Genomic DNA, 19,892 nt, shown 5'->3' with positions numbered 1-19,892 from the left:
TGGACATGCCCTCTGGAAAGCAGTGTATTTCCCTTATGTAGCGCATCGACATGTGGGACAATAACTTAATAAGAACAGTGTTGAGTGAAGAAACGTACAAGAGTGTAAAATATTTCAGCAGCTGATAGATAAATGGCATGCCTGGTTTTGCCTGCCAGTCTGTCCACAGCGGTGTGCGGGTGTGCATTAAAGTCTAACTGCATACCTGTCCTGCCCTGCCAGTGTGCACAGAACTGCTAGGTATGAAATAATGAACAAGTTCTTCATTGTTGTCACTTTCCATAACTTACAGGCAAGACATTTTCATCCCTGGGTGTCTCAGGTCCACACTGGTGTATTTCAGCAAATCCTTTCATGCAGTTCCAGGTTTCTCCTTTGCTCAGGAGAAGCAGGGGAAAGGAGGGTAACAAGGTCACAGCAAATGCACACCTGCCTGCCTGATGAACTGCAGCCAAAATCAGACCAAGTCTCGAGCCCCAGTCTCCTGGAATGGAGACGTGTCCTGTAGCAGTTCCTGAGACACTGTCAGTGAGAAGGAAGGCTGCTCTGTCCAATAATTTTTTTTCTTTCATTTTTTGTTTTGCTGCCTAGTTGGCAGGGTTGCTGGAACGTAATTTTAAATAACTGAAACTCCAGCTGTTGCAATGAAATTCTTTGAATTATGTGCCCCAAAAGAAAAAGATGTATCTTGAGTTCAGATCAAGTGCTCTAGTATACTGAAATCACCTAAGTGTATGTAAATTAAATGCTTGCTTTTAGTAGTCCCCATTGTTTACTGCTCATTCAGCCTTTCTTTGAGGTTGTTTCCAGATCAGAGCTGAAACTGCTCTAGCAGCAACTGTTTCCTGTATATTTCCAGTCTGATCATCGTGAATGTGAATTTAAACTATGTTTCAAGAACATTATAAAGCTATTTAGGGAAGCTTGTACTGTTGTAACATATATGTCAGAACTCGAGCATGCATTTGTGAGGAAAGATGCTGTGACGTGGTAGTAGCTGCAGTTGTTGGTGCATAGATCGATTTCTCAGGGTATTGATTTTGCAGAGAGCAATATGATTCTGTTTGTCATCACTGCAGACACTGGCAATGTTGCCCGTGGCTAGCATGGGCTGATGTGGTATCTGCTGCAGCAAACTACCTGAATACAGCAGTGTCCTGGCATATTGTAGTTCATATGAAAATCAGCCAAACCATCTTCTCTAGCAGAGCTGGAGGAGGATCGTGTTATAACATGACCCCAGATAAAGTTAACTGACTTGTGTATGCGAGTTGTAAGTCCCTAAACAACTCTTTGAATTCTCGAGAGTTAACCCTCAGTCAGGTTGGCACTGGCAGTGCTGAATCAGAACAGCTAATGGTAGACATGGCCTCTGGAAACAGCGTCATATTCTGGGCTTTCCAGAAAAGGAGGATGAGGATGGAAGTATTGTGAGATGTAGACACTGAAATTAATGCTATTGATGCAAAAATATTCAGTGAATATCTATGTTTTGTGTTTGAAAGACACAAGATGGTGTATTTGTATCACATGAGAATGATGAAGTATTTTCCAATCCATTAGTAACTATGGTAGATGTTAAATAAATTCCACTAGAGATAAACATCTTAAATTCACCAAGCTTGCAAGACCGTTCCCAGCAAGAATGTGAGAGCCCTTATGTTATTCCTCTGTTAAAAGTGGACAAGTATGATTGCTCCAGTTACTTCACACTGGTTAGTCTGACAGCAGTGACAAACAAAATAATGGCAGTTATATGGGATTCTCTAAATTCTTAAAGGGTAGGAACATGCTTCATGCCAGGCAATGTGGATTGCAGGAACAACAAAAGACTTGTCATGTATTTGATGAAAATATGCCAAGTTGAGAAGGTAACATTTGCCCCATTCTTTTTATTTTAATTGGGAGTCCAACAGTGTCAGCACCTCACAGGCTGATGGATTAAGCAACTGTCTGACTTAAGTAACTGTGATGAGTGTACTGCCTCAATGCAAATGTAATTTTTTCTATTGGGGTTCTACAAAGATCTGTGCCTGGCACAGTTTAGCATTTTCACTGATTATCTCCACCCAGTGATTGGAATAAGAAATGCATAGGACAATAAAAGATTCCTTAATAACTAGTTACACTGTTTCAGCACTAATCTTAGTGGACTGTAAAATGTGTTTTCTTGGAGATAAAAATAGCTTGTGGGGCAAGCCAAGATGTGAAATCAAAAGACAATTAAATTTCCTGAAGTTTATTCATCATTATTGTACAAAGAGCTTTAGAGACTCTCAAAGGGCATCTCTGGAGTGTGACTTTAGTTGTGCGCTGGAAATTGGGCAGTAACTTCTGGAAATGAGGATACAATGGGATTCTTTAAAGGGAAACTTAAAGAGAACAGTCTATATGTTCTGTTGCATTTTCCATGAGCACATGTTGTTCAGAAACCTCTGATTCATAATGTATTATAGTGGCATGAAAAAAATGAAAAGTGTTATAAAATTGTAACACTAAACTTATAGGCAAGTAACGGAGGGGTTTTTTATGCTTTTATTAATACCAGGCTATGTGCGTATGCGGATATTTCATGGGAGAATTGAGGATAATTTGTTTGTTGGTCCTAATCCAGTTCTAAGGATCTTTGTTTTATTAATTTCCTGCAAACACCACTGTAGATGTCATATAGGTAATTTCACCAAAATGTAAATAAATTAGTTAATAAAGGAAGATTTACTGTAGCCCCTTTATTGAGATTCTGAAATTTTTCTTTGTAACATAAATGTTAGTGTGTTTCAGAGTATGGGTGTGTAATTTAATTGCCAGGGGAATAACTTACACTCTAAAAATTATACTAGGCAAAGAAACAAAATTTAACTCCATTTTTAGTCAACACTCTAGATCAGAATCTCAGTTAACAACCACATGTGTCACCAGTGCATAAGATTTCGTCTGAGACGATCTTTTTAATTTATTGTGTTTCAGGGCCAGTTCTGTGATTACTGCAATGCTGCTGATCCCAGCAAAGCTCACCCGGTAACCAATGCAATTGATGGCACGGAGCGCTGGTGGCAGAGTCCTCCTCTTTCTATGGGCTTGAAGTACAACGAAGTCAATGTCACTTTAGATCTGGGACAGGTAAGTGCATGAGCAGTTGGGTGAAGTTTGATCATTTCTTGCATTTATAAATATGCTTTGCAATTGCAGGGAGACTTCTGAACTGATGATTTTGACTTCCAACAGCACAGCTTTTTTGTCTGATTTATGTATGTCGGTATTTTTTTGTCTGAGTTAACTATATTAAAGTGATTATTTTCCTTTAGGAATTTGGAAGGTAGGAGTTCCTGCCACTGGCATCACATAAACGGTGTGCTTTCTTGCACAGACATTTTAACTTGTTAACCTGAGGTTGCACAGGAGGACCTCTTAGTTGAGGGCTCTGTCTTCCATTTAATATTTTCCTTTTCCATGAGCACAGAGAGAGAGACTCCATGATCTCTGTGCATGTACGTGATTTGAGAATAATGTTTGGAGTCTGCTTTTGCCTCAGGGGTCCTTCTGGTTTCTCTGTCATCCAGCAAGATCTTCATGATAGACAAATACTGATAACATGGTCTAAAAGGGAAGGGACAGCAAAACCAATGTAATATTAATTAATAATGAGACAGTAACATGAGCACCCATATTTCCTGTGCAAGTGATGGGCAAGTAGCTGAGTAAAGCCTCTGTATATGTATTTTAAGTCACAGGGATGGATTCTCAGCTGCCATAATTGGGCACTGATCCAGTAAAATTAGTTGCGCTGTGCAAGTTCACAACAGCTGAAAATATATGACTATAAATACATGTGTGGGTCTACATACTATATGTATATGTGTGCATATATATTTTGGACAGTAGTAACTGTTTATTGACTGATTATATTGGACAGGACTTTTTCAGTGGGCGTTCAATTTAGTTGACAGCAAAGGGAGGGATAACTAAGCAAATGTTTCTCTCTGAGACTCACCTACCATTTTACTGAGGATTCAGGTGCAACTTATTTTACGCCTTCTGTTACATGGTGTTTTACTGCCTGTGTCCCTCACATGTCTGTAATGGTTCTCATTTTGAGAATATCTTCATTAGGTGTTTTTGTATCTGGTATAGTCGCAGTGCAGAAAGGCCAGACAGTTAAAGATAGAGGATATCAGTAATTTAAACCAAATTGCTGTGAATTCTGAATTTGCATTTCTTTCGATTACACTAATAACATGCCTATTTTCTTAGTTGCTTTTCTGCACTGTGCCATGAAAGAAAGGAGAGCTATGTAGAAGCTAATGAATTTTGAGGCCACAGCATCCACATTAGCTTGGCAGACAGTAGCTGGACCCCTGTGAGTTGTGTTGCTCTTTCTGTTACACTGTGCAGTTGAGGGGGGTTGTATCCCCACTGCTTTGTGCTCCTGTGAAGCAAGTCTCTCAGTTGTTCTTTTCCAGCAAACTCCAGGGAAATGTTTGTTTCAGGCTGAACAAGCAGACTTGGGACACTGAATGCAGAGCAGGGTGCTATGAATAGGCACAGGAAGGCAATCACTTCCCAGTAAGGCAGACCTTGCTTTTTGAGCTGTTTGTTAGGGTCTCTGCAAGACACAGGATTAGGTTACAGGCTGTAATTTGTCTTGTGGTGTAACCCAGTATATTTGTGACCAATGCTTGTGCTGCATCACCATCACCCTCTTGTTTAACACGTTGCTCCATCCAAAACTTTTATTCCCACCATGCACTTGTTATTTTCTTTGGAGAACCTACTAACAGACATCATACTTTTTATGTGGAGTTAACTTCTGAGAAACCTCCCTCTTTCAGGGGAAGGATATGAACTGAGTGCCCTCTTCTCATAAGACTCCTTGGAGACCAATTGCTATGTGCTAAGATTCCTGTAGTTATTAGAGAATTTCTCAGCAGGAGGATATGTGTTTCTCATTACTATGATACGTCTTGGAAAGGTGACTCTGAACTCCCTTACTTGGAAACAAGAGGAACAAGACAAAGGTGAAAATTACCTCAGGTCTTGTGATCAGGAAGGAATCATTTTAGCTGCTGGATGGATGAGGGTTTAGTAGGATTCATATAGTGTTTTTTTCTCCCATTTCAGGGACATTATATTATATCTGCATTCATCCAGTTAAAGCTTAATCTCAGGATTTGTTTGAATTTGAGATTCGCTTTTGACGTTTTGCTTAGTAGTCTCACACCCCAAATTCGTATAGTAACACACAGTACTATTAATGAAGAAGAACAGTAAACACTGTGACAGAATAAGTCTATTCAAGAGAACAGGTAAACACTGAGACCCCAGTTCACCTTACCTTACTTCAGGGTCCTAAATACTAAGAGCTTGGTGTGTGTTAGTCATGCAGACTTTCTTAGTTAACAGAGACAATTTTTCAGAGCGCAGTTCCCCCTCAGGTGAGCTGAGATGAAGGTTTTGGTTTTTAAGGAAAAATAAATCCTAAAGTTAGATATGTGTCTAAACACTTTGCAGAACCACAGGCTGTAATATTGAAAAGATAGCAGGGATGTACTTTTCCTCACTGAATATTTGTCCTCTTTGTGGTTTTGTTTTTGTTTTTGTTTTTTTTTAATACAAGTCACCTTTTTCTGCAAACAAAATACGGAAATGTTTTTGCATGTACAGAATGTGACAATGAGTAAGGTACATATGCGTGCAGGGAAGCAATGACTGAGTGTAAGCTGGTCATCAAGTATCCACAATTAGAGGAAGCAAAATTTAGAGCAGAGTCAAAAGCTTTTAATTTACTATGTTCCTGCTTTATATCTTTCTGATTGAGAGCAGAGTCCCAGTGGAGCCTTTTGCCATGGTCTCATAACAATATTTAATCGAATAGTTGCACCACTATGGAAGTTTTAGCATTCACTACAATGGAGTTGGAACAGAACACCCACCTAGTCCTGCTTCTGTTTCACAAGGGCTAGGGGTGATTTTGAAAGTCAAAATCCCTTCAGGATGCTAAAGCTTTCTGCTAGAAGAATGCTCATTTTGCTGCACTTTGTAATATGAGAAAAAGCAAAAACCTTAAAGCAAAAGCCCTGCTTTACTTCCCTTTCTGACTTTCTGTACTATAGTTACACTTCTAATCAATCACAGTCCTTCTGAATAACAATTATAATGTTGATCCCTGAGGCTGTCTCTCCATTCTGTTAACATACCTGCTTACACTGTGGCTATTCCTGACTTGTTTAAAGTATTTGGATCAAATGAAGTCTTAGTTATTCCTTTAATTGGTCATGTTTTTCCCGATGTAGTTTTCACCATATTTTAAACTTCTGAATTGAGAATGTCTGGCTGAAGTTCATTGCCCTTCCCCTGACTCTTTGGATTGCCTAATTTTAGCAGGTGTGCCCTCATCTTTGGCTTGCTTAATGCTCAGCAGATATTACAGTAACACTCCCCCAGGTATTTTTTTGAACTTTGTCTTCAGAAGAAGATGAAGGTTCAGTATAGTGTGTGATGAAAAAGAAATGTCTAACTATTACACTTCAAAAAGTATAGCCCACAAATTTTATTGTTGCTTTAGTTATGTTTAATTTTTTTTTTACTGTGCTTTTGTGGCAATAATGTAGTGCTGAAAGACTCAGGCTTGGTGAGGTCTTGTGCACTAATATGTTCAATAATTTTTATGTAATAATGTTATTAGTCACTGTTGTAAATTAAAGGCACACAGTGGAATGTAATGTCCAAATTAGTACTTTTATTAGGGAAGGAGACAAACTCAACCATAAATTTAAGATAAGTGCTATGGCCTGTGGAGGAGTTCATGATTTTGTTTTCTGCCAATTAAAGCATATAAACATTTTGTAAAAAGCCTCACAGTTTGTTACATCTTCTGAGTTGCTTTTATATGGTAGGGGTTTAATTTTTATCTTTGATAACAATCCTTTATGTCTGTAGGTTTGTTGTGGTGAATATAAGTAGTTCTGACTAACTGTTGTCATTAAAAACAGTTGTTCTTAACTTATAAAGGATTGACATAATAATTTTAAATGTTTCTGAAGTTGCAGTTAATTTAATTATCCCTCTGTAAAATATAGTGTCCTGTAGGCCCTTCTCCTGTAGGGAGAAACTGTCAAGGTGGTGGGAAACTTATCATAAGCTATGTTGAACTGGCCTTCCAAAAATAGTCATTGCACTCATTGTACTTGGCTGTTAAAGACTTTGTAGTATTGCTGACCCTGAAATTAGGCCCAGGTCTGGTGTGAAATTGCATAACCTCTGTAATAACACTGAGAAGTCCTACAGATTAGGGCATGAGAACCACTGCATGAAGCTTCTGCAGTCCTACAGAACTGCCCCAGCAGTAAGTCAAAGCCTTTCCTCTGGAGCCCCTGCTTGGCTCTGAATCCACAGCAACACTGAGCCCTGCTCTGTGGTTCACACTGAGGAGAAAGGGTTTTTTTTAGTCTGGGAAAGGTACTATATCATCCCTATGGTACCCCAAAATGGGTGTTACTTCATATTAGAGAAGTCTGGTTCTGAGTGCTTCAGTTTATGCAGGAGGCTCATTTGGGATCATGCCACAAAACAATATGCTTTGAAATTAGTTGTGATTTTTGGCTCATACCACAGTGAGGTGTATCTAGTTGTAAACTCTAGATTAACACAACTTCAGCTGATCAAGTAGCAACTGCCTGATGGAATTTTCTAAAAGTTGTATCAGGTAATACATGTTCCATTTATTCGTCAGTCACACTACTAGCAGCTCATTCAGAACTGAGCTGCCAGCCTTAATCAGGGAAATACCCTTTATGCATTATTTCTTGCTTATATGTTATCCTTTAAGATGTAGTCAATGTGTTGTGATTTCTTCAAGCTTTAATTAAAACCTTTTCGAATGGCTTAGAATTTTTTCCTTATGTTTGCATTAATAGATGTGTGTCATTGGCTTTAAAATGCATTTTTAATTCTAAGTTGGTATTATTCTCAAAATAAAACCTTGCAAGTCTTGCTCTCCTTTGCTTTCCTGACACTGTCTTCCTCTGATTCTTGCTCAGCATCCCTTTAGGAAGATCTTTGTTCCCGTTCATTGATCTCACTTCCATCCCTCCATGTCTGTACTTCTGTTTCACCCCCCTTCCTTTTTATACTCATTCCTACATGATACTTTCATTTTGTGATATGTTGTTCTAAATACCTCACTCTCAACACAATATAGTCAGAGCAGAACCTCTGCTCATAGCCTCTGCAATTCCCTAGGTTGCCTTCCACTGCTGACAGTACTACTATGTTCTTTTTACTTTGGACTATAGCCCTTATAGGGGGACGTTTATCTTCTGGACAACTGAGGGCTGAATCGTACATATCCTTTCCCACATGAATAGCTTCAGTGTTCTGGGAGGAAATAGGCCATATGTAAGAAATAATTATGAACATTGAGTTGGTCTTTGTCCGAATCCCAGTGGAAAAGTGGCTGCATGAGAAATTTCAGGAAAATAACTGACAGTCCTTGATGTATTTGCCTGCAGCCTTGGCAAAAAGACCAAGGACTGATTGAACCTGAAGAATGGACTACCCTTTTATTTCTGGAAGCAGTTCCTTCTTCTAGAGTATTGCCTGAGAAATATATGGAGAGCTTCTCCCTTCTGGTCCTGCCATCAACTGGGATAGAGAAAACATCTCCAGATGTGCCAATGAGGCATATGCACAGGCACTGACTTACCTAACTAAATATGCTCTCTAGCATCAGTGGCTAGTTAAATGAAAGCATGATGTGAATACAATGTGCACAGAGATAACTGAACGACCTTGGAATTCTTGTGCTTATTCCTGGCTTCTGCACCCCAGGCTGTGGTGCTGGCACACAAGGAATAACTTCTGCATGCTGTGCAGTGGGAGCCTCTCCAGTCACTGTCACTCTTTACAGGTGTAGACATTGCTGTGTGTATTTGTACACAGTTAAGCACAGTCAGAAGATCTAATGCCTCTCAGATACTACCCACACATGATTTTCTCTGCATGTCTGCTATGGCTACTCTTCCACATGCCCAGAAGAGTAGCTGGAAACTGCCAGAAAGACTGGGTCAACTCTCTCTAGTTGGCATTTTTTTATATTACCATTTCATCTGCAAAATACGTTGTTGAGAATTTGCCAAATACTGACTATCAGGAGTGTTTTATACATATCTGGATCTGCAGGAGTGCCTCAAGTCCCACTAAGATATTTGAATAAAGGGAGTGCTTACCTCTTTGCAACTTCAAGAAATCAAAACCTTTAATATTAACCAGAGTATATGGGATTTTTATTTCATTTAAATAGATGGTTACCTTTATGGCTCGGTCCTTGAGAGGAAACAACGCTCAAGACCTTAAGGCTTCATTACATTAAGAAAGTAATGGGCATGCACATGCCAACCCTGTGCAGTCAGCGGCACTAAGGTGTGGAGCAGATGCCAAGCACTCTTCCATAAATCCTACTCCTTCATCAGCCCACATCTGAGTTTAGTTTAGAATGATCATCAGATTTCTGTCTCTTCTGAGTAATGTGCAATGCCAACCGCATTATTCAAGATAATGCCAGCAGCCTAGAGGAACAGTCTTACTATGTTGAGGGAAGTTTTGGTGGTGTAGATATATCTGATAATACTGTCTTAGGAAATTCCATCCTGCTGGAAACAGCTGTTCTCCATACTTCTACAGCTCAGATTACACGAAGAAGCATTGCTGAGGTATCTTTTTGAACACATCTTGAGATATATTGAATGCCACAGAGATGGTCTACCTGGATTTAGTTGGGTTCTTTTTACTACCACACTCCAGCACTTTTTATTCGTCATGAGCCAAAAAGGAAGAACGATCTTTTCCTACAGATGCAGCACACAGCATTAGGATTGTTCAGAACATAGTGTGTTTTTATTTTGCGCTAGTTTGTGTCCAACACTCATCTTACAAGTCATTTCAGTATTTTAATATTCTGGTTTGAGTTTATGGTGGCAGGAATGGAGAAAAATGTGTTATATCTTTATATGTGTATATCTAACTTCCATCTTCTCATGTATTTTAGGATTCCAACAAATCTTGAAAATTTCTCTGTATAAAGAGTTGTTTAAACTTTTAAGGAGAAAATAGAGAAAACATTTTAAACCAATATTATTGTGATTTTTAGAATTTTTATGAGAATGCAGTGGGTAACAGGAAGTTTTCTTTCTGTTGGGTTAAAATAAGTAGTGTGCATGCTGTTAGAGGTCATGAATATTGTATCATTAACAATAATGGTACAGTGTAACTCTCAATCGATTTAAATGTGCTCTTTTAATGCAATCTTAAATTCACCTGTAAGAGCTTCTGTAAAAATCTCTCTGTCTTTATAATGTAATGTTGGTAATATGTGACACTGAATTTTAATTTTCATTCTCAGATGAGGAGGGCATTTTGCTCACTCTCCTGGATGATTTGTAAAAACTTTTTCTGGGTTTTTGTGAATCTTCAAGGTCACTGACTGCAAGAACACTTCAAATCTGAACTTGAGTGAACAGGAAAAAGTCACATCAATATCAGACTAGTTAAATTCCAACTGTTGATAATCCATCAGGTTTCAACTATGCTGCTAGATTACAGGATACGATGTTTGACACTTACAGTAATACATCCTCTCTCAAGTATGCATTTCCAGAGTGGATTGTTTCCAGTAATGGAAACAAAGTGCTGTTTCTACTTTTAAACTTAGTTCTATATTAATACAAGAAAATTATAAGAATTTTGATTGAGCCATATTTCAGGCCTTTTTTGGTGAAAATGTTTTTTACTATTATATAGTTGCACCAAAAAAGCTGTTATTTTGACGCTTATTTAACGTTTTAAAAAACCTTTTGAAGGAACAAGTATTTTTTTTAATGAAAGAAATTCAGCTTAAAAGCAACCAAATAAACTTTTTCTCAAAAATTAAGACATCCTTTTTCCCTCAGGACTGAATGGCTGAAGAAACACATTGCTCTCAGTTTAATCTGCCTTTTTTTACAGGGTAGGTCTTAGGTTGGGATCAAGATTTAAATTAGTGGGATGCCAGCTTAGAATATGTGATTAAAATTGGCTAAAATAGTTGTTTTTCTAGGTCTTATGTCAGCAAGATTACTCTTTTAGCTTTAGCAAGGATGTATTTTCTAAGCCAGTGGTTAGTTTGCTTCTGTTGTTACCTCATCAGATTTGGAGGGAGATCATTCATCAACTTGGTCAGTATTTAGTTGTAGTGGAAGTTTGGATTTTCAGGATGCTATTCTATATTGTTGATCCAGGTCAAAACCAAGTCATAGGCACTCGTGAAGTCAGAAGCAGGACAGGTGGTAGGGTTGGTGACTGTGTTTTGGTGATATACTGTCATTAACTAACACTAATTTAATTTTTATCAAGACTTACCCCTCTCCCCTTCCTGAATGTGACTGTACAAACCTGAGCAGTATTTCAAACTGTGAGATGTTAGGAGAGCTGCATGTGAATTGAAGATATTCCTATGCAATGGTAATGTGAAGTTGCCATGCTTTTTTTTAACTTCATTTTGTGATTTGCATGGAAATAGGCAAAGGGTGGTGCTGGGAGGCAGTTCTCTAAGCATTGGCAGACTTATGGAGTTCCTCATATAAAACACATATCGGACAGTATTTCAATTTCACATGCATTGAGTAGTCATAGGCTTAAGCAAATTGCACAGTTGGATAGCAGATGTGGCATACAGGTGTTTGACAGGTGCCATGTGTTGATTCGACTGTTGTGTGCCTTCATTTTGGCCACTTTCTTTAGATGTGTATGAAAGGTTATAGTCCAGAGTGACACCGATGTGTAAGTGGGCTTGTCTCGTATTTCTTCAGCGGTGTGAAAATACTGTGGAAAAGGAATTCACTCCAATATTTTGCTGACTCTTTGGAGAAGGTATCGCTTCTTGTGAGAGACGAGATGAGAATGGCTGTGTCAGCATTTTGAGTAGCATCTGAGTAGAAGAATATAATGACTGTATGACAAGCTGAAGCAGATGTCATCTGCTTTTTTGGAGAGTAGGTAGAAGGTCATTGTTGTAATGATTCTACAACATGACTACAAGCAATGGAGCCCTGGAAAAGGCAGGACTTTGTCTACATGTTTCCTTCATTTCCTCTTGAGATTTCTAATTTAATCATTTGTCTTGATTAAATCTGTGTCATTCAAAACATAGACTGTTATCTTGCTAATGTGCACATAAGGATGGGACTTCTAAAGACCTTAAAACATAAAGGAAGAAAGACTAGTCATAGATAGGCAGTTGCCTGCCGAGTGCAAACCTGGTTTGAACACATAAATGCCCCTTGAGAGATTCAGCTGAGTTAAAACAGGAATATAAAACACCTTATTTCTTTAGGAATTTTAGAAGTATTATGCTTTCCTGGAAGTATACCAGTCTTTGCACTGAATAGCCGTACTGGATGACATGTGATGTCTGTATGGCCAATATCCCTCTTGGTGGTCCCAGTTGGTGTGACAGCTATTGAACTGTTCCTAGCTGGCAGCTGAATGGGCCAGGCATGCCAAAAGATGCTGTTCCCAGTTTGTGGTTGAGAGCTTGTATGCACTTGTGGTTTGGAGTCTAAAAACATTTGCAAAGTATTAGCTTCAGGGTTATGACATTTGTGAGGTTTGTGCAAAGATAAACTGCTTGATGTGTTTGATGTGGGGGCTCTGGCATCAGGTGCTTGACAAACCTTTGACTGTAACTCTCCCATCAAAGTAAGAATCTCCTGCCAGCAGATAATTCTCAAGTGAGCTTGTTGAGGGGGAAATTCCAGTGCAGCTTCACTTGAATATTGACTGTACTTCAGTATTGGTTCACTTTTATTGGCAGCTCCTATCCATGTTGTGGTTGTTTAAATTTTAGATGACCTTTAGAATCAATCTGTTTAGCTTTTTGTGAAAAGATAGTTTTTACTGATGTTCTCGGTTTTATGGCTGTGGATTGTCCCAAGAGGCTTACAGTAAGACACCTTTTCTTGTCAAATCCATTTTTACTCTAATGTTTGGGAGCTTTCTGTCTCTGTGGTCTATCTCTGTGATACACAATGAGCACCTTGGCCTTAGAAACATTGAGCTGATGAAGCTCTTTGAGCTGTTGCAGACACTGAATGAGCTACCAGTCATAAGAATCTCTCCTGTGTTATTTCATACCCACAAAACTCTAGCGTGGCTTGCTTCTTCTACTTGGAAAGTCTGTCAAGTGGCAAAATTATCTGGAAATATTCTTAAAATGAGGAACAGGTTTCTGAGATTGCTATCAAACACAGGCAAAGGAGTCCCAGCGTTAAGGGTGCGTGCATTTTCTCTTACACCATTTTCATATTCCTTGACTACAAGCACAATTATGTGATTAACCGATGTATCAGGATTCTGCAAAAGTATCTTAGTTCAATGATGTGTTGAGATGCTAACTTTTCAAGGTTAAGTACTATACCCTTAACACACCCAAGCAGTCTGTTGTCTGCACAACAGACCTGTTCTAAAATGTAGGAGATGGCATTTAACACAGTCCTGTTGCAGTTGTCTTATACTTGAGCATGTTGCCAGGTGAGGTAGCCAGCTGAGAATCTGTCCTCTTGTTTTAATGGGAATGAAACTGCAGAGAATAGCCCTCTCCCCGTGCACTAAAGAAAAAGTTTTTATTTGCATTGGTTTTGTTATTATGGTACTTTTATAGACTTCAAAAAAGCTCCTGACAAGATCCATGTATATTCTGTTACCAGCTCTTCCATGTTGCCTATATCCTTATCAAGTTTGCAAATTCTCCTCGTCCAGATCTGTGGGTCTTAGAAAGATCAGTGGACTTTGGAAGAACTTACAGTCCCTGGCAATATTTTGCTTGTAAGTATCAATCCTTGTGTCACTGCCCTTTTGTTGGCAGGTTTCTTTAATCATTCACTCAGTAGCAGCAAATCTAACTGTGGGGTTCGCTGAAGATTCAACTGCAGAGAAGACAGTGATGTTAAATACATTTCTCTTTTCTTAGTTAGCTACAATACATTAGTGATAAGAGTGTATGAGTATGATATTTTGAACGAGTAATTCAGCATGTGAATTTTTTTCACTCTCTTGGGAATTCTTGGTTTGTTTGTCATGTTTTTTGGGTATGTCAGAACTGCAGGGTCCTTCATCCCATGGGACCCCGAAATTTCTTGCAAAAATCAAAGTGAAATACAATGCAAAATTTTGGAGTACCTACCTAACTTTTTTCTTTGTGATGATACGAGAAATACAGGGCCGTGTCTTGTCAGGCACCGCTGAATTGCTTGGGAAGAGAAATGATTGTTTTTAGGAATTTCTGGTTTTCTGTGCTGAGCTACACAATCACTGTTATTATTCTGTTATGGGATAGAATTTACCTGAAAGCACAGGGGATTCTTCTTTGTTAATTTAAATCAGAACAATAATGTTTATTTTCACATGTAAGATTAATTTTGTTCTTGCTTGAGTAGACTCAAAAGCAGATTGCTTGGAGCGCTTTGGAAAGGAAGCTAATCTTCCCGTGAGGAGGGACAACGATGTCCTTTGCACCACAGAGTACTCTCGCATTCTGCCTCTGGAAAATGGAGAGGTGAGTACTTTTAGGAAGGTAATGTGTAATGCTGGAAGCAAACAGCATTGGTTTTGGAAGTCTGCTGGAAGTAATTTTTCAGTTATGACTGCTCGAATCCGCGTTAGTAAGTCCATAACCATGGTGAGATTTTGGGAGGGTGACTTGACTCCTCCTAAATTTCACTGTTCCCTGTGGGGGTAGGGGCTCCTCAGAGCAACCCGTGTTGATATTTATCATAATTTAGGTACCTCACTATAGCCATATGCTTTTGAAGGTGTTGACTGCATTTTCTGAACACTTCCATTGTGTATGACAGAACTTAGTGCACCTAAATTGCTCATGTGAGTAAAGGCTGTAGAAACAGATATTTACCATTCAAGAATAAGTAGCTGTTTAAAAAAAGAATGTATAAAAATGCTACATGTTTATAATATAATACATGTATTTGGAAAAAGTTGCCCTGATTTTTGCTGTTGTTACTTGCTGGGCAGAACTGTGGCTTGTATTATTTGAATGAATGTTAAACTCTTGGTCGTGCTGATGGCTTCTTCTGGCATTCTCCTGATGTGGTTAGAATACAGATCTAAGCTCCTCAAGAGTTATCCAGAGTTTTGAGCATTTTGAGCATGAATCTTGGGATTCATATTAGAATAGAATTTGTTAACATATCTGTAAAATTTTCCTAATAAGATATTGTAAAGGATAATTTCCACAGAGGAACATTGCTAGTGCCATCTCCTATTATATGCTGTCTGACTATTTCTGAAGGAGTTGTGCTGCAATTGGAACAGTCATCATTCCCTTGTTACGTGCCTTAGAGTACAGGAGCCATTTGAAAATAGAAATCTGTTATCTGGATGGTTATAAATAAAGGAAAGTCTTTTATTAAGCCCTGTACTACACACTAGATTGTTCATTCAATAGAGGTCCATGATTGCTAGGCTACTGGCAGCTGTTTCTTTACAAAATAAAAAAGTATTGGAGCCCTTGTTTTGGAAGTCAGACAAACCTGCTTTCATGTGAGGGGACTTTCTAAAGCAACACTGTGTACTTTCCTCCAAAATACCATTAATATGCTCGCAGGCACTGGACCTGGTAACAATAATATTTTCCAGGAATGTTTGTGCCTTAACCCAAAAATAAATGTGCTTTGGGAAGGAGCCAAAACCTGATGTTTTTACTCAGGCAAAACTCTAGTTAACACTGTCAACTGTTAAAACAACTATTTGCAACTATTCCTATTGTTTTTTGCTATTAAGACATGTAATTTTTGCATGTAATACCTACTGTTTCCAAAACAGAGAGAGGCACTTTTTTTTTCTTTTTTTCCAGTGTGCCATATGGATAATAAGAATTCGGGAAAGGCCAAGACTAACAACACTATTTTTCCCAATATCCTGGCTTCAGCATGAAATGCCTAGTTGTTACAGCAAATACGTTCAGAAACAATAGTCAGTTTTTGGATTCTTTTATTTATTTTGCTTTGTGCCACCGCTGGCACTTGCAGTTGATATATTTTAACAAAAACGCGCTTACTTCTTTGTTAGGTTGTAGTATCTTTGGTAAATGGCCGCCCAGGAGCAAAAAACTTCACTTATTCCCCTGATCTTCGAGAATTCACAAAAGCAACAAACATTCGCCTTCGTTTTCTCAGAACCAATACTCTTCTTGGACACTTGATATCCAAAGCTCAGCGGGACCCCACTGTAACTCGCAGAGTAAGTACTGTTTTCACTGAGACGTGTGTACTCAACAATCATATTAAAGCATGTTAGAGACCAAAAAATGGTCTGAATGTTTTAAGTTTGCAACATGCTAACAATGAAATTTACCCTGACTCGCCTTTAAATCCCCATATTTTCTCCAGGTTCATTTGAGACAAGAAGGTAACTAGGTGAGCACAGATTTATGGAGGGGAAGTAGTGATTAATGATTTTGTAACAGACTGTCTTCATTCCCTGCTTTCTAATATGGAAGGAAGTTTGGTGCATCATAGGAGCTATGAAGAGCCAAAGCAGAAATATGAAGAGCCAAAGCAGAAATATTCTAAACAATCTTACACAGAACTGAGGAACCAAATCTCTTCAACTTTTTTTGAAAGTTATTTTGAAAGAAATAACTTTCTGTTATTTGTATCCAAAGAAAAATTCTCTGTAAACGGTACCTGAATTTCTGAAGGAGCAGGAATCAAAGACTGTACTTGAAAGTTACTATCCTTCCACAAATTGTTCGAGATGCCTAGGTGTTTTCTGTGGATTTTGGGCGATCTAAGAGCTTGAAGGCTGAAGTCCCACTCCTGTTCAGTGGGGAAATGTAAGGAAATTCAGCTTCCTCAAGGGAACACCAGACAGAAATTCATATACTTACAGAGATTGAAGACTTCATATTGTATTGCTATTTTTAACCTTTTCTTTTAAAATGAAGATCTGGTAACAATTGGAGGAAGCCCTGGGGTGAGGCACTGCACAAATGCGTGTGAGCGTTTTGGTACTGGAAAACATAAAGCTATTCCAGTTATTTGATAGCAGTTTATTTAATTGCCTTTATTGTCTTAAGTAAACTTTGAGATGTTACTTGCAGGCAGATGTAAATGCAGTATTTTGTTTACTTGGTGAGCAGCACAGCTTTAGCATGAAGAACTTCTGATGTTATCCTAGCCACGGGGTGTAGGATAGATGAATGAGATGTCAAGTGTTTTATTAAATTGCTAAAAGAGAGTGCAAATTTTTATTGTAGAGACCTTCCAAGTCTATGAAATAGTTAATAGTCTTAAAAAAATCTTTATGTTAAACTTATTACAGAAACAGATGAAAACTTAGGGATACTAAGCAGGTTTGCAGATGACACAAACCTGGGAGGAGCTCTTGACTCCATCAAAGGCAGAGAGGTCCTGCAGAGAGACCTTGACAAATTAGAGGACTGGGCAATGACAAACCTTATGAAGTTCAACAAGGTGAAGTGCTGGATTCTGCACCTGGGATGGGGCAACCTAGAATGTTTGTACAGACTGGGGATTGAGGTGCTGGAAAGTAGTGCCACGGAAAGGGACCTGAGGGTCCTGGTCGATGGCAAGTTGAATGTGAGTCAGCAGTGCCCTGGCAGCCAGGAGGGCCAACTGTGTCCTGGGGGCATCAGGCAAAGCATCGCCAGCTGGTTGAGGGAGGGGATTGTCCTGCTCTGCTCTGCACTGGTGCAGCCTCACCTTGAATAGTGTGTGCACTTTTGGGCACTGCAATATAAGAAAGACATTAAGCTATTAGAGAGTCTCCAGAGGAGGGCAACAGACGTGGTGAAGGGCCTTGAGGGGAAGCCGTATGAGGAGCAGCTGAGATCACTTGGTCTGTTCAGCCTTGAGAAGAGGAGACTGAGGGGAGACCTCATTACGGTTACAACTTTCTCATGAGGGGAAGAGGAGGGGCAGGCACTGATCTCTTCTATGTGGTGACCAGTGACAGAACCCGAGGGAATGGCCTGAAGTTGTGTCAGAGGAAGTCTAGGTTGCGTATTAGGAAAAGTTTTTTCACCCAGAGAGTGGTTGGGCACTGGAACAGGCTCCCCAGGGAAGTGGCCACAGCACCAAGCCTGACAGAATTCAAGAAACCTTTGGACAGTGCTCTCAGGCACATGCTGTCTTTTGTATTAGAGAGTACAAATCTGGCCACAGCACTCCAGGTGTGACCTCACTAATGCTGAATAGAGGAGAAGGATCACCACAGAGAGAGTCTAGGCTTACAAGGGATGTACTGTGAATAGAGTGAGCACAGGAGATGTACCTGCATGGCGTTGCAACTCTTTTTCTCTTTGTCCTCCAGTGGCTTTATCTGCCTCTTTAATTTTTCTGAAAGGGTATCAATCTGTACAACCAGCTCTCTGTTCTGCCTGGCCATAAGGAGACAAGGAAACAACTTCTGAGCTACAAAAATGTATGCAGAAGTTGCTATTGATATGTGTACACTAATGATATTTCCACTGAGTTGAACCAACTAAATTTTTTTTTTGCCTGTATTTCTGCAAGGCATGGGGATGAGATACAAAGTGGTTCAACTTCAGGTCACAGTTTCAAATCCATCTTCAGCCATGAGTGATTTTGACCAAGGTGGTAATTTCAGTCTTTTTCTACTGTTTAGTGATAGTTTTTGACCGAATGGGGAAACTACACTGCCCTTACCAGCATGTTCTGTTTGTTGATCAGACCACAGTCTCATGAACTGATGTGTTGACAGTAATTTACATCTCCATCCTCAAGCTGATTTGGAACAAGCTTTGGGCTTGGGTACTGGTGACTGTGTAGCTGCTGGGGAATGGAGAACTTCAGCAACATGTGTTTTTTGTGAACTGCGCAAGCCTGCTCCTTTTAGGTGCCCCATGGGTATTTGATTCGCTGGATGTCTCATACTGAGACATCACCATCAACAGGAGGTTGATTATTGGCTACCTGATTTGACTTTTTGTAAAGTTGTGCCTTTGAAGTTCTAATAAGCAAGATTTAACAATGTGATGTTAGTATTTCTGACGTAATACAAGTAAGGAAAGACGTATAACTACTTCTTGTACTTGTCCCACAGTATTACTACAGTATAAAGGACATCAGTATTGGTGGCCGATGTGTTTGCCATGGCCATGCTGAAGAATGTAAGGCAAAGAGTGCTGAAAACCAATACCAGTAAGTAAATGGAGCATAACATGGATTTAATAAAAACAATACATAAATATTTTCAGATGATCTTTTTTTATTATAGAATGATACGGTCTTACAACGATTTTTTCCATTACATTTTAAAAAAAAATAGAATCTACTAATGGTTAACAAGAAAACATGTCACAAAGGAATTATATTTAATGGGAAATATAATAATAAAAAGTCTTTACTTGGAGTTTTCTTTTTAATTGAAATAGAAGCTTGGCAGATTGAATAATTTCTTAGAAACCCTTTGTTCTTTTTGGAAACATGAATTGATATGACCTCTTAAAGCAGGAAATCCAACTCAGAAACAAAATCAGTGAACTTCATAGAGGTATTGAGCATTATAACTGAGCTCAGCCTAGATTCAGTGGCTTTCAATCATTACTAGAAAAAAAGAACCATTCCCTTTCCTTGTGAAGTTTATGATCTCCACATTGATTTCACAAAGAGTTAGATCAGACTCCTCGGCTCACCTGCTATATGGAAGTGACTGAATAGTCAGGCTCTCTAAAACATATTTTAAAAACCTGGTTTAAACCAGCTGTTGCTTTTATCCATGATGGCATTGAAACAATCTTCTATCAGGGCAATGCAATATTTTCTGTTGTGTTTTAATGAACAGCAAGTGGGGAGATGAGTGCT

The 19,892-nt window shown here is 39.0% G+C and overlaps 1 protein-coding gene across 1 annotated transcript in view; it reads left to right on the top strand.

Moving 5' to 3' along the window:
* The first annotated feature begins 3,011 nt into the window (after nucleotides 1-3,011).
* LAMA3 (laminin subunit alpha 3) overlaps nucleotides 3,012-19,892 on the top strand; it is a 107,816-nt gene continuing 90,935 nt past the window's right edge. The window contains exons 1-5 of the mRNA XM_018080963.2: nucleotides 3,012-3,120; nucleotides 13,737-13,854; nucleotides 14,466-14,584; nucleotides 16,114-16,284; nucleotides 19,132-19,229. Of these exons, the coding sequence (XP_017936452.2) occupies nucleotides 3,073-3,120; nucleotides 13,737-13,854; nucleotides 14,466-14,584; nucleotides 16,114-16,284; nucleotides 19,132-19,229 (554 nt within the window). The 5' untranslated portion in view covers nucleotides 3,012-3,072. The remainder of the gene's footprint in view (nucleotides 3,121-13,736; nucleotides 13,855-14,465; nucleotides 14,585-16,113; nucleotides 16,285-19,131; nucleotides 19,230-19,892) is intronic.

Source organism: Manacus vitellinus, unplaced genomic scaffold (genome assembly GCF_001715985.3).
Source record: "Manacus vitellinus isolate BGI_N305 unplaced genomic scaffold, ASM171598v3 scaffold_1_pilon, whole genome shotgun sequence".
NCBI lineage: Eukaryota > Metazoa > Chordata > Aves > Passeriformes > Pipridae > Manacus > Manacus vitellinus.
The sequence above is the reverse complement of the archived record's forward strand: the minus strand, read 5'-3'. Positions and strand labels throughout refer to the sequence as shown.